This window comes from Macaca mulatta, chromosome 15 (assembly GCF_049350105.2).
Source record: "Macaca mulatta isolate MMU2019108-1 chromosome 15, T2T-MMU8v2.0, whole genome shotgun sequence".
Taxonomy (NCBI): Eukaryota; Metazoa; Chordata; class Mammalia; order Primates; family Cercopithecidae; genus Macaca; species Macaca mulatta.
Window position 1 is genome coordinate 19,396,668 of NC_133420.1, and position 15,101 is coordinate 19,411,768.

The window sequence follows — 15,101 nt, forward strand, 5'->3', positions numbered from 1 at the left end:
GACCTCAGGTGATCTGCCCTCCTCAGCCTCCCAAAGTGCTGGGATTACAGGTGTGAGCCACCACGCCTGGCCCGGCAAAATTTATTTTTAACAAGAAAAAAAAAATTTGGCCGGGCGCGGTGGCTCAAGCCTGTAATCCCAGCACTTTGGGAGGCCGAGATGGGCGGATCACGAGGTCAGGAGATCGAGACCATCCTGGCTAACACGGTGAAACCCCGTCTCTACTAAGAAATACAAAAAATAGCCGGGCGAGGTGGCAGCGCCTGTAGTCCCAGCTACTCGGGAGGCTGAGGCCGGAGAATGGCGTGAACCCGGGAGGCGGAGCTTGCAGTGAGCTGAGATCCGGCCACTGCACTCCAGCCTGGGCTACAGAGCCAGACTCCGTCTCAAAAAAAAAAAAAAAAAAATTTACCTCTGGGAACACAGAACATAATTTTTAATTTTTAAACAAAAAGGGGGTCTCTCGGCTGGGGGCAGTGGCTCACGCCTGTAATCCCAGCACTTTGGGAGACTGGGACAGGTGGATCACAAGGTCAAGAGATTGAGACCATCATGGCCAAGATGGGCGTGGTGGCACGCTCCTGTAGTCCCAGCTACTCAGGAGGCTGAGGCAGGAGAATTGCTTGAACCCGGGAGGCAGAGGTTGCAGTGAGCTGAGACTGTGCCAGTGCACTCCAGCCTGGGTGACAGAGCGAGACTCCATCTCGGGGAAAAAAAAAAAAAGAAAAGAAAAGAAAAAAGAAAGCGGGGGGGGGTGGTCTCTCTTCGTTGCCTAGGCTGGTCTTGAACTCCTGGCCTCAAGCGAACTCCTGCCTTAGCCTCCCAAAGTGCTGGGATTACAGGCATGAGCCACCACACCTGGCCCACTCTAAACTCTTGCCTGCTTCTTCCCAGCCAAGAAAGGCAGTATTGCAAAGCACAAGCTTGGGTCTGACCTGAGCTCAAATCCCTGTTCTGCCCCTTACTAGCTGTGTGACCTTGTGCAAGTCACTTTGTCTGCTCTCTGAGTCTCAGCGTCTTCATCTGTAAGATGGGGATAATTATGCTAATTTCTCACAGGATGATTTTAAGCATCAGAGACAATGGATATAAAGCACTTAGCAAAATGCCTGGCTCATGTAGGCCTGTTCTAATCCAAGGCACGCTCTCTTTGTCTTAGGTACTATTGGGGGCTATTGGAGAAGAGGGAATCAGTGTACAGATATGTTTATTGACAAATAAAGTACATGTACCCCTATATAAGTATCACTGCGACATTTCAGGAACCTTGGAGCTGGGAACGCCCCTTCCTCCCTGCCTGCCTCTTCTCTAGGCTCCTCCTGATTCAGCTTGGGCTCTCTAGAAAAGCGCTTCTGGCATTTTCTCGCTGGAAACTCTGTAGGTGTGCTGGTTGGGCTCTCGGCGTTTATCATGTCCACACCCTTCTGTCCCTGGGGACTGTGGACAAGGGGCGATGAGCCTGCTCAGTCATTCATGTCCAGCCCAAACTCTGGATACAACTCTTTGGTGGTGACACCTCGGATCACAGCTGAAAGGAAGGAAGGAAGGCTGAATGTGCAGTGGGGACAGGTGGGAGGGAGTACAGCCAATGCCCCCAGCCAGTGTCACTGCCCTGACCCACCCAGGACCATCTCTGGCTTCAAGCCGGTCCGCACACTTGTGCTTCACCTAACTGGCCAAGGTAAGCTCTCTGCTGCTCCTTCCAGGCTGCCCCACCGCGGGCCCCGCCTGGCCACGCTGGAGCTCCGCCATGTGCCAGCCACTGTATTCAACAATGGACCTACGAGGACTCCTTGGACCCTCACCCCATTTTGCAGAGGAATGAAACAGCTCCCTCCATTCCATTCTCCACACAGAGCTGCTGGATTCATCCGCTTCAAATGTAAGCTGATTGTATGCTGTGCCTGCTGAACATTCCAGACTCCTCGGCATGGCCCACGTGCTCGAGTTTGCCCCTCTGCAGCCTCTGTGATGTTATTCCTCCTCTGTTCTCCACAAAGGCTGGTCCTTTCTCCTGAGGAAGGGTTCTCCTCAGAGGCCTCCCCTGACTACCTATCTTACCCCCACCGCCCCCCTGTTCATACCTCAATATTCTCCCCATCTCTGCCGTTTGTCACCTTCATAGCACCTAACACATTTTGTAATTAACTGCTGAGTCCACTTACTTCCTGGGCATTCCTCTACCCCCAACAGGAAAACAAACCACATGACAGCAAGAGACCTGAAAGTGTCTGGATCACCAAAGTGTCCCCAGCACTCTGTAGAGTGCTGGGCACAGAGCAGCTGCTCAGCAAATGTTCACTGAATAAACAAAAAGGACGCCAGGTACGGTAGCTCAGCCTATAATCTCAGCACTTTGGGAGGCCAAGGCAGGTGGATCACTTGGGGTCAGGAGTTCGAGACCAGCCTGGCCAACGTGGTAAAATCCCGTATCTACTAAAAATACAAAAATTAGCCGGGCGTGGTGGCCGATGCCTGTAATCCCAGCTACTCAGGAGGTTGAGGCACTAGAATCACTTGAACCTGGGAGGCGGAGGTTTCAGGGAGCCAAGATCATACCACTGCACTCCAACCTGGGTGACAGAGTGAGATCAGTCTAACAAAACAAAACAAAAAAAAAAAGGGAGAGGCCACCGGCTCCAGGTCATATGACCTGGAAGTGACAGGCCTCATGCTGATTCTCGCTACTAAGAGCTTGTGTTCTGTTTTTTTTTTTTTGAGACGGAGTCTGGCTCTGTTGCCCAGGCTGGAGTGCGGTGGTGTGATCTCGGCTCACTGTAACCTTCGCTTCCTGGGTTCAAGCGATTCTCTTGCCTCAGCCTCCCGAGTAGCTGGGATTACAGGCGCATGCCACCACACCTAGCTAATATTTGTATTTTCAGTAGAGACAGGGTTTCACTGTGTTGGTCAGGCTGGTCTCGAACTCCTGACCTTGTCATCCGCCTGCCTCGGGTGCCCAAAGTGCTGGGATTACAGTGAGCCCAGCCCTCTTTTTTTTTTTTTTGAGATGGAGTTTCGCTCCTGTTGCCCAGGCTGGAGTGCAATGGCACGATCTCAGCTCGCCACAACCTCTGCCTCCCGGGTTCAAGTGAGTCTCCTGCCTCAGCCTCCCGAGTAGCTGGGATTACGCATGTGCCACCACACCTGGCTAATTTTATATATTTAGTAGAGACAGTTTCTCCATGTTGGTCAGGCTGGTCTTGAAATCCCGACCTCAGGCGATCCATCCGCCTCGGCCTCCCACAGTGCTGGGAGTACAGGTGTGAGCCGCTGTGCCCAGTTGAGCGTGTGTTCTTAACCACTAGGCTACACTCCCCTCACACCCCCATCTTCTTGGGCCCTGATCACCCCCATCTTTTTATCCATCTATAGTTCCCGCCTCCAGTTTTTTCTTCTCCTCCTTTGGGGCCCATTGTCTAATGAAACACAGAGAAGCCTCCCTGCCGTGGAATCCTGGATGCTGAAGGCATTTCTGCAACAAGTGCCAAAACTCACACAGCAACTGGGCAGACGGCCCAGCTCTGAACACTACCCCTGGCTGCTGGTCACTGGCTGCTGAACATCAGAGTGCCCAGCACTCCAAGCTAGGGGATGGAACTGAAGGGTTTGTAGGGGCCACCTGCACATTTCATCACCTCCAAGGTAGGCTCTCCTGGCCAGCATGACACGCAGGTGTTGGTGCCTTGGCTAAAGCCCTCTAGATAGCAAGATTTTGTTCAGGGAGGAAGAAAATACTTCTTTAAGTCACAAAAGGTCACCCTTGCACTTGCTGCCTCTTTAGCAAGCCAGCCACTTGAGGCATGGATGGTATCTCGATCACTCTGAGTAGGCCCCAGAAGACTGGGGAGACCCTGAGTCCTCAGTCTGGCAGATGGGCAAGTCCCGCTCAAACCTGGCTGCAGCTCCAAAGCAGGTTCTGTACTTGAGGAACAAACCTAGGCGGCCAGGGAGACCAGAGGCTGGTAAGGAGAGGGGCTGGGGCAGCCCAGGAGCAGGCCAACTGCGGAGGGCGTGAGAGTTGGCAAGTTAGGAGGCCCAGAAGCAAAAGCCAACACCCCTAGGTGAGACGACACCCTATGATGCCTGCTTGTGGCTCTGCAGTCCCAACTACTCACCTAGTTTGCCCATCAGCATCTGCCCCACATCCTTGATGTCATTGTACTCGTGAAGCTGGGTAATGTGGTCCTCCAGTTCATCCACACTGTAGCCTCTGGGATGAGCGATGGAGAGAGGGGGAAAGACAGCTCAGTTAAGAAAGCAGATGATGACCCCAGGCTCAGACAGTAATAAGGCATCTGTAAGGGCCTACTTGGTGCTAGGTACTAGGGATATGGTGACAGCAAGATAGGCCCTGCCCTCATGAAGCTTACAGCAGGGCAGGGCATCTTCCCAGGTCCGCACTCCTGGCAAACGTGCCCTGTCTCCTTAGGGCGGGGTCTCTAGCTACAATGGTACCATGTGACCGTGGCCACAGCTGAGGGACTCGCAGATGGGCACATGATCCAAACAGCCAGGTGGATTCCTTCAAGTGTGACATGCACATTCAAAGGCAGTTTAGTCTCTGCCATGTGGCTGGAGCAAGAGGTGTGGGGAACTCTAGGAGGTGTTCAAGAGCCAGCTTCCCCTACACACTGAAAACTCTACCTGCAGAGAGAGAAAGGAGTTTGTGCAGAGGGAAGTAGAGGCGGAGAACATGGCTCCAGAGACTGAGAGAGCAACAGCTTCCATCCCAGATAGCTTTCCAGGTCCCAGTTCAGGCCCTCCCACAGCCTAAGCATCTCACTACCTGAGAGGCTGCTGAGATGTCCTGAATCCAGAAGCATAATCCGTCTGTCCGTCTTTCCGTCCTTCCTTCCATCCTTGCTTCCTCCCTCCCTCCCTCCCTGCCTCCCTCCTTCCTTCCTTTCTCCCCCTCCCTCTCTTCCCTTTCCCTTTCCTCTCTCCCTTCCCTCTCCCTTCCGTCTCTCTCCCTTCCCTTCCCTTCCTTCCTTTTTCTTTCCTTTCTTTCCTTTCCTTTCTTTTCCTTCCCTTCCCTTTCCCTTCCCCTTCCCTCCTTCCCTCCTTCCTTCCTTTCTTCCTTTCTTTCTTGACCAAGTCGTGCTCTGTAGCCAGGTTGGAGTTCAGTGGCGCGATCTCAGCTCACTGCAATTTCCACCTCCCGGGTTTAAGCGATTCTCCTGCCTCAGCCTCCCGAGTAGCGCACAGTCCTATTTCTATGCTAAGCCAGTGCGACTGGGTTTTTCAGTTACTGGGCAGTTAGAGAGTTAAAAGTTATCTTTTTTTTTTTTTTGAGCTAGATTCTCAATCCATCACCCAGGCTGGAGTGCAGTGGCGTGATCTCAGCCGACTGCAACCTCCATCTCCCAGGTTTAAGCGATTCTCCTGCCTCAGCCTCTGGAGTAGCTGGGACTACATGCACGTACCACCGTGCCCAGCTATTTTTTGTATTTTTAATAGAGACAGGGTTTTGCCATGTTGGCCAAGCTGGTCTCAAACTCCTGACCTCAAGTGATCTGCCCACCTCAGCCTCCTAAAGTGCTGGGATTACAGGCGTGAGCCACTATGCCTGGCCCAAAGTTATCTTAACCATGATGGGGAACCCAATGAAACTTACTCAGATATGAACTGGGAGATCTCCTCATCCAGCATGTCCCTCTTCTCCTTCAGTTTCTGAATGTCAAGGTGCAGAGACTCCTCGCTGGTCCCATCAGCCTGGCCAGACTTGGGCGATGGCCTCTGAGAGGCAAAAAAAGTCATCAGCCAGACTGACCAGTTATCCAAAATTCACAGCTTACATGTTCCCCAGTAGTCACTTCCTGCTTGTGCTTGCTAATAGGTACCCTAACCCCCTGAATAAGACTGCATTTCCAAGCCTTCCTTGGAATTAGATGTGGCCCTATGACTAAGTTCCAGCAAGTAGAACTTAATCATCTGGGAATTTCTTTTTGAGACGGAGTCTCACTCTGTCGCCCAGACTGGAGTGCAGTAACCCAATCTTGGCTCATTGCAACCTCTGCCTCCCAGGTTCAAGTGATTCTCCTGTCTCTGCCTCCTGAGTAGCTAGGACTACAGGTGTGCGCCACCATGCCCAGCTAATTTTTGTATTTTTTAGTAGAGATGGGGTTTCACCATACTGGCCAGGCTGGTCTTGAACTCCTGACCTCATGATCTGCCCGCCTCAGTCTCCCAAAGTGCTAGGATTACAGGCGTGAGCCACTGTGCCCAACCTCCCCCCTACTTTTTTTTTTTTTTAAATAGGGTCTTGTTCTTGTTCTGTCATCCAGGCTGAATTGCAGTGGCATGATCATAGGTCACTGCAACCTCAAACTCCTGGGCTTAGGTGATCTATCCTCTAGCCTCAGTCTCCGACAGTGTTGGGATTACAGGCATGAGCCACTGTTCCCAGCCAGTGACTGGGAATTGTCCTCCCAGGAAGAGGGCATGCCTTTCTCTGGCTGGAATGTGGATGCAGTGCTGGAGCTGAGCAGCTATCTTGGATGATAAGGTACAAGTCATACATTGAAGATGGTGTTGAATTAGATGGAGGCCTGGGTGCCAATGACTGCTTAAACCATTGTTATTTGGGGTTTTCTTCACTCCTAGCCAAACCCAATCCTAACCAATGGGCCCGCCCTGGTCCCTAGTCTGACCCCACAGAACCTGCTCCAGGCCTCCGTCTTGGGCTCTCCTCTCATTTACAATGTTACTGGTTGTTTTTTTTTTTTTGGTTTTTTTTTTTGAGACAGAGTCTCACTCTGCCGCCCAGGCTGGAACACAGTGGCATGATCCCGGCTCACGGCAACCTCTGCCTCCGGGGTTCAAGTAAATCTCCTGCCTCAGCTTCCTGAATAGTTGGGATTACAGGTGCACACCACAATGCCCGGCTAATTTTTGTATTTTTTTTTTTGAGATGGAGTTTCACTCTTGTTGCCCAGGCTGGAGTGCAATGGTGCAATCTCAGCTCACTGCAAGGTTCCAGCGATTCTCCACCTCTCAGGTTCCAGCGATTCTCCTGCCTCAGCCTCCTGAGTAGCTGCAATTACAGGCGCCTGCTACCATGCCCATCTATTTTTTTTTTTTTTTTGTATTTTTAGTAGAGTTGGGGTTTCACCATGTTGGCCAGGCTGGTCCCGAACTCCTGACCTCAGGTGATCCACCCACCTTGGCCTCCCGAAGTGTTGGGATTACAGGTGTGAGCCACTGCTCCCGGCCTCATTTTTGTATTTTTAGTAGAGACAGGGTTTTTGCCATGTTGGCCAGGCTGGTCTCAAACTCCTGACCTCCGGAGATCTGCCTGCCTCGGCCTCTCAAGGTGCTGGGATTACAGGCGTGAGCCACCATGCCCAGCTGTCACTGGGTTTAGAATCTCATTGGATAAAACCCTTCCTTGGGGCTTTCGTCTTTGCCCTTTCTGCCTGTAGAAGCTGTGAAGGCCAGTGCCTAGGACACAGCCAATCTTCAGGAAACGTATGTTGGATGAGCTGTCTACACATGATACAAGAAGGGACCGAGGAGGACGGTCTTCCTGGTTTTAGGTTAGTAGCTTGTAACCAGTCACTCAGAGGAAGGAGTGAGCACCCTCTGCCAGGAACTGACAAAGGGTCCAGGAGCGCAGCAATGAATGAGACATCAAGCCCAGCCCACTGCTCTCATAGAAGGCACAGCCCAGCCTCAAAGAGAAAGTGCCCCACAATGAAGTTCTTCCTCCAGATGCTTCCACTTAAAGCTCTACTTATGCATCGCTCCATCAGAAAGGCCCTCTCTGACAGTCCTGTCTACAACGGTAATGTCTCAATCACTCACTATTCCTTTTTCCTGATTTTTAATATTTTTTGAAATTTAATTTTTCTTTTTTTTTTTTTTTTTTTTTTTGAGATAGAGTCTCGCTTTGTCACCCAGGCTGGAGTGCTGTGGCGCCATCTCAGCTCACTGCAACCTCCGCCTCCTGGGTTCAAGCGATTCTCCTGCCTCAGCCTCCCGAGCAGCTGGGATTGCAGGTGCATGCCACCATGCCCGGCTAATTTTTCTATTTTCAGTAGAGACGAGGTTTCAGCATGTTGGTCAAGCTGGTCTCAAACTCCTGACCTCGTGATCTGCCCACCTCAGCCTCCCACAGTGCTGGGATTATAGGCGTGAGCCACCGTGCTCGGCCTTTTTTAAATTTAATTTTTAAGATGGGGTCTGTCTCGCTCTGTCATCCATGCTGGAGTGCAGAGGCACAATCACGCCTCACTGTAGCCTCAACCTTCTGGGCTTAAGCAATCCTCCCACCCTAGCCTCCTGAGTAGCTGTTACAACAGGCATGTGCCATCACACTCAGCTAATTTTTTTTTTTTTGAGGTGGAGTCTTGCCTTGTCGACCAGGCTGGAGTACAATGGCGTGATCTTGGCTCACTGCAGCCTCTACCTCCTGGGTTTATGCCATTCTCCTGCCTCAGCCTCCCAAGTAGCTGGGATTACAGGCACCCCCACCAGCCTGGCTAATTTTTTGTATTTTTATTAGAGACGGGGTTTCACCGTGTTAGCCAGGATGGTCTCAATCTCCTGACCTCGTGATCCGCCCGCCTCAGCCTCCCAAAGTGTTGGGATGACAGGCGTGAGACACCATGCCCAGCCACACTCAGCTAATTAAAAAAAAAAAAAAATTATTTTTTGTAGAGATGGGGTCTTGCTATGTCACCCCGTGTGTTCTCAAACCCTGGGCTGGAGCAATCCTCACACCTTGGCCTCCCAAAGTGTTAGGATTGCAAACATGAGCCACCGCACCTGGCCTCCTGATGTTCTACAGCATTTTTCATCACCTGACAAGTTATGCATTTCGTTATTTTCATTGTCTTACATTGCTTTACATCACTGAAGTCTAACCTCCATGAGGGAAGGGACTTTTGTTCACTGCTGATCACACAGTGTCCACAACAGTACATGGCACATAGTAGGCACTCAATATTAATATTTATCAATGAATGAATGAATAAGTAACCAATAAATGAATTATGTCTGAAAAATGCTTTGAAGTTGAAGTCCAGTGTGCTATGGGAGGGTCTGACAGGGCAACTGGACTGACCCAGGAGTGGGGATATGGCTTCTCCGAGGAAGCTAAATTTTAAAGGATGAGCAGGCTTTAGCTTGGCAGAAAGGTGGAAGAATGTATTGCAGACAGAGGGGACAGAACAGTTGGCCCTCCATATCAGTGGGTTTCACATTGAAAATATCTGATGGAAAAAAAGCATGGTTGGCCAGGTGTGGTGGCTCACACCTGTAATCCCAGCACTTTGGGAGGCCGAGGCGGGCAGATAATGAGGTCAGTAGTTCGAGACCAGCCTGGCCAACATAGTGAAATCCTGTCTTTAGTAAAAATACAAAAATTAGCCAGGCATGGTGGCGCGCGCCTGTGGTCCCATCTACTTGAGAGGCTGAGGCAGGAGAATCCCTTGAACCTGGGAGGTGGAGATTGCAGCAAGACGAGATCATGCCATTGCACTCCGGCCTGGGTGACAGAGCAAGACTCCGTCTCAAAAAAAAGCATGGTTGAGTCTGTATTGAACAGGTAGAGTTCTTTTTCTTTTTTTTTTTTTTTGAGACGGAGTCTCGCTCTGTTGCCCAGGCTGGAGCGCAGGGGCCGGATCTCAGCTCACTGCAAGCTCCGCCTCCCGGGTTTACGCCATTCTCCTGCCTCAGCCTCCCGAGTAGCTGGGACTACAGGCGCCCACCACCTCGCCCAGCTAGTTTTTTGTATTTTTTTAGTAGAGACGGGGTTTCACTGTGTTAGCCAGGATGGTCTCGATCTCTTGACCTCATGATCCACCCGTCTCGGCCTCCCAAAGTGCTGGGATTACAGGCTTGAGCCACCGCGCCCGGCCAGAGTTCTTTTTCTGGTCATTACTCCATGGGGGTCCGGGTAGCAATCTCCATGGACACCCAGGGGTGAATGTGTACCCAAATGCCTTAAGGTAGGAGACAGCATATGTGTTCGGGGGAATGAAAGTGGTTTCCACATGTGTGAGTGGGTGAGTGAGGGGACAGTGGTGTGAAAAAGAATAAATGCAACTGGGCACGGTGGCTCACGTCTGTAATCCCAGCACTCTGGGAGGCCGAGGCGAGAGGATCACGAGGTCAGGAGATCAAGACCATCCTGGCTAACACGGTGAAACCCCATTTCTACTAAAAATACAAAAAATTAGCTGGGCGTGGTGGCACACGCCTGTAGTCCCAGCTACTTGGGAGGCTGAGGCAGAAGAATTGCTTGAACCTGGGAGGTGGGGGTTGCAGTGAGCCGAGATCACACCACTGCACACCAGCCTGGGCGACAGAGCGAGACTCCACCTCAAAAAAAAAAAAAAAAAAAAAGAACAAATGCAACCATGAGCAGTGCTATTAGAAAGAAGGAGAGGCAGAGCCCACTTTAAGAGCTTGGGGTTCCTCTGATGATGCAAGGGCAGTTGGAGGAGTTGGTTTGTGGTCCTGGTTAGGAGGCTGAGTGTGATTTCAGACCTGGCAAGTGGGAAGGCAAAGATTCTGCGGGCAGCTTTGGGTGTCCCGAGAAAGGTCAGGGCTGGAGAGAGACAGGAGAGCTGTGGGCACTGGGATGGGCTGAGGGAGTGGCACTGAGACCTTGGAGCAGGTGTGTAGAAAGAGAACGGCAAGAGGAGAGCGGAGTCACTTGGAAATGTGTGGGCGAAGGATTACCCAGGTGCCGAGGCAAGAGACTGAAGGCACAAACCGTTTCAGTATAATAAAGAAAAGAGAATAAGAATAGTCAAAATACGAATTAGATATAGAGATGATGATGGACAATTATCAATCATTAGTATAAACATTACTAATCATTAGCTTTTAATATTCCTCTTTGTTTCATTACTCATATAACCTAAGAATAACCGGCGGGTATAGGGTCAGGTGCTAAAGGGACATTGTGAGGTGACCTAGAAGGCAAGAGGTGAGCCCTCTGTCATGCCCGCATAAGGGCCGCTTGAGGGCTCCTTGGTCAAGTGGTAATGCTAGTGTCTGGGAAGGCACCTGTTACTTAGCATAGCAGACCGTGAAAGGGAGTCTCTTTTCCTTGGAGGAGTCAGGGATCACTGCTCCACCAGCTTCTTGTGGGAGGCTGGATATTATCCAGGCCTGCCCGCAGTCATCCGGAGGCCTAAACCCCTCCCTGTGGTGCTGTGCTTCAATGGTTATGCTCCTTGTCCACTTTCATGTTCCTCTCGTACTCCTGGTTTCTCTTGGAAGTTCGTAGTAGATAGCGGTAGAATAAATAGTGAAAGTCTTAAAGTCTTTGATCTTTCTTATAAGTGCATAGAAGAAAACGCTGACGTATGCTGCCTTCCCTCTCTGCTTTGGCTACCTAAAAGGGAAGGGCCCTCTGTCCCATGATCACGTGACTTGCTTGACCTTATCAATCACTTGGATGACTCACCCTCCTTACCTTGCCCCCTTTGTTTTGTATGCAGTAAATATCAGCGCGCCCAGCCATTCGGGGTCACTACCGGTCTCTGCGTCTTGGTGGTAGTGGTCCCCCAGGCCCAGCTGTTTTCTCTTTATCTCTTTGTCTTGTGTCTTTATTTCTAACAATCTCTCGTCTCTGCACACGGGGAGAACACCCGCTAAGCTCCGTAGGGCTGGACCCTACAGAAATGCCCACATTTACCTCAGGAGTAGCAGGAAGCAGAGGAGCCAGCCAAGCGGGCACAGAAAAAGAGGCAGGAGAGGTCAGGAGGGTGCTGCTGCAAAGAGGCCCTGAGAGGAGCAAGCCCAAGGTACCGGTTAAGAGTTCAGTTCAAGCCCAGGCAAGGTGGCTCATGTCTGTAATCCCAGCACTTTGGGAGGCTGAGGCGGGTGGATCACTGAGGTCAGGAGTTTGAGACCAGCCTGGCCAACATGGCAAAATCCTGTCTCTACTAAAAATATAAAAATTAGCCAGGCATGGTGGCAGGCATCTGTAATCCCAGCTACTGGGAGGCTGAGGCAGGAGAATCACTTGAACCCGGGAGGCAGAGGTTGCAGTGAGCTGAGATCGTGCCATTGCATTCCAGCCTGGGTGACAGAGTGATTCCGTCTCAAAAACAAAACAAAACAAAACAAAACAGAAAACAACTCAGTTTCTCAATTTGAAGACCACAGCTCTGCCACGTCCTGGCTATATTCATCTCTCTGGAACTCACAGGCCTCACCTCAACATGGGGACAGTAAAGTGTCTGTCTCAAAGGTTGCTGGAAGGAACTGGAAAGATGATGTATGTAAAGTAAGCTGGTGGGGACAGTGCTCAATAGAGCCTCTTTTTTTTTTTTTTTTTGAGATGGAGTTTCGCTCTGTTGCCCAGGCTGGAGTGCAGCGGGATCTCAGTTCACTGCAACCTCCACCCTGGGTTCAAGCGATTCTCCCGCCTCAGTCTCCAGTAGCTGGGATTACAGGCATGTACCACTATGCTCAGCTAATTTTTGTATTTTTAGTAGAGACGGGGTTTCGCCATGTTGGCCAGACTGGTCAAACTCCTGACCTCAGGTGATCCACTCGCCTTGGCCTCCCAAAGTGCTGGGATTACAGGCATGAGCCACCGTGCCTGGCCGAGCCTTGTTTTTAAAAGTGGAAGCTGGGACAGTGGCTCCTGCCTGTAATCCCAGCACTTTGGGAGGCCAAGGCGGGCAGGTTGCTTTGAGCTCATCAGTTTGAGACCAGCCTGGGCAACATGGCGAAAATCTGTCTCTACTGAAAATACAAGAAAATTAGCCAGGCGTCATGGCACACAACTATGGTCCCAGCTATTTGGGATGCTGAGGCAGGAGGATGGGTTGGGTCCGGGAGGCAGAGGTTACAGTGAGCCCAGATAGCGCCACTGCACTCCAGCCTGGGCGACAGACCCTGTCTCAAAAAAAAAAAAAAAAAAAAAAAAAGGCCGGGCGCGGTGGCTCACGCCTGTAATCCCAGCACTTTGGGAGGCCGAGACGGGTGGATCATGAGGTCAAGAGATCGAGACCATCCTGGCTAACACAGTGAAACCCCGTCTCTACTAAAAAAATACAAAAAACTAGCTGGGCGAGGTGGTGGGCGCCTGTAGTCCCAGCTACTCGGGAGGCTGAGGCGGGAGAATGGCGTAAACCCGGGAGGCGGAGCTTGCAGTGAGCGGAGATCCGGCCACTGCACTCCAGCCTGGGCGACAGAGCGAGACTCCGTCTCAAAAAAAAAAAAAAAAAAAAAAAAAAGAAGGAATGAATTAGCATGAATGAGAAAGGCATGATCTGCAGTGAGTTACCCCATGGTCAAAGACAGTGGACACCAACTCACTTGCAGAGAGAAGCTCAATCAGCCCAATGCTTTTGGCAAACTGTGGCTGCCACCCCGTCATCATCATCTGAGCTCACTGTGACTTGCCCTTCAGGCCTTACCTCTGACCCTGCCATCTCTGGAGAGCCCTCTTTGCAAGCCCAAGACTGGGCTCCCCCTCTCAGAATCATGTGCATACTTGTCATGGAACCATTTTTTTGCCGTGGCTCCTGGAGGGCAGGGGGCTATCTGGCATACACCTGCATTGCAGCAGTTGCTAAATCAATGAACAAATACCAAGTCTTTCCTGATCTAACGTCTTTTTTTTTTTTTTTTGAGACATAATCTAGCTCTGTTGTCTTGGCTGGAATGCAGTGGTGCATTCTCTGCTTACTGCAACCTCCACCTCCCGGGTTCAAGCAATTCTCCTGACTCAGCCTCCTGAGTAGCTGGGATTACAGGCCTGCACCACCATGCTCAGCTGACATTTTTTTTTTTTGTATTTTTAGTAGAGACAGGGTTTCACCATGATGGGGAGGCTGATCTTGAACTCCTGACCTCAAACGATCCGTCTGCCTCCGCCTCCCAAAGTGCTGGGATTACAAGAGTGAGCCACTGTGCCTGGCCCTCACAATCTAACTTGAGAGTGGTGGTAGTGGTAGTGGCAACTCCATCTGGGGGATGAGAGGAGGAGGAGGCTGCGTTTTGGGGGTGGCTTGCCAGAGAAGAGGAGAGACTATTAGCAACTAAAGGAGTGGCCAGGGTGAACACCAAGCATTTTCCTGATTGGGGAGCTGTGGGTTTGTTTAAAGGCAGGGCTGGGTGAGGGGTGAAACGAGAGAGGAGGAGAGATGGCTGGTGCTGAACTGGAGTGAAAGGCATCTGAGGGGCCAGGAGACAGGATGGGGAGGGAGAGGAGTTAGCCTAGGACAGGACAGGATAGCACTTCTTTCAAGAATGGCGGGCCTGAGGAAAGGAAGGGGAGGGATTGAGGAATGACCTGGAGTTTCTCAGTCGGCTAGGAGAAGATATGGAAGAGGGCTAAGCGGGGATTGGCTGCGGTTGGGATGGGGAGGAGGGCCGGGAGCGCACGAGGGAGGGTCGGGGATGGGAAGGGGGGTGTGGGGGAAGAAATACTCACAGGGGATCGGAAGGCCCCGCGGCAACTTCGGGTAAGTCCTGGTTCAGTCCTGGAGAGGAATCCGAGGGGAAAGCCTGATTGGACCCACAGTCCGCTGTGAGGACAGGGGTACTGTGGGGATGCGGGAGGAGGAGCAGCTGGGAAGTAGGAGCGCCTGGGACTGGATCCATCTGGAAAGGGGGCAGATATGCTCCCAGGATCAGGGTAGAGACCCTCTAGGAAGGGGGCGTTCTGAGGCGGGGGTTGTCTGAAGCACTGGATGGGAGTCTTTGGAGGTGATTTCTGGAAAGGGAAAGTCTGGGGCAGGGCTGTAAGAAGTCAGGAAAGAAACTGTGGAGTCCGTTCCTCGCCCACCTCCTGAGCCCTGGGGTCCGAGGCCCCCGGATCAGGGGGTTCAGTGGCGCAAGAGGGTCCAGCGCGGGAGTCGGAGAGCGGCCTCTCAGGTGCGCGAGGCAAGGAACACTGACCCGGAGCTTGATGGTCGCACAGCAAGCTGCGCGCGCACCCAAGGAAAGCCGGCCCCGCCCCTCTCCGAAGTGGGCGGGGACAGCGGTTGCGTGCGCAGCTTTTGTTGTGACGCCACAGGTCCCTCTGGCCACGCCGCTGCCTGGCCACGCCTCCTTTCCGCTTTATCTTTTTCATTGACGAATGGGCTTTGATCTTTGAGGCCACGCCCTTATTCTGCGCTCTAGTACCG

At 51.8% G+C, this 15,101-nt stretch overlaps 1 protein-coding gene and 1 long non-coding RNA gene across 2 annotated transcripts; both read right to left on the reverse strand.

The window, feature by feature from the left end:
• Positions 1-1,190: 1,190 nt before the first annotated feature.
• Positions 1,191-14,882, reverse strand: SWI5 (SWI5 homologous recombination repair protein). The gene is given in 5 exon segments (NM_001435649.1): positions 1,191-1,528; positions 4,116-4,210; positions 5,615-5,736; positions 14,405-14,453; positions 14,759-14,882. Coding segments are annotated over 5 exon segments (393 nt in total). The 5' UTR covers positions 14,821-14,882; the 3' UTR covers positions 1,191-1,463.
• Positions 6,797-11,180, reverse strand: LOC144335051 (uncharacterized). Its single transcript, XR_013405487.1, has 3 exons — positions 10,250-11,180; positions 9,482-9,669; positions 6,797-7,964 (listed from the first exon to the last, which is right to left on the reverse strand). It is a non-coding gene; the product is annotated as an uncharacterized LOC144335051 (long non-coding RNA).
• Positions 14,883-15,101: the final 219 nt, after the last annotated feature.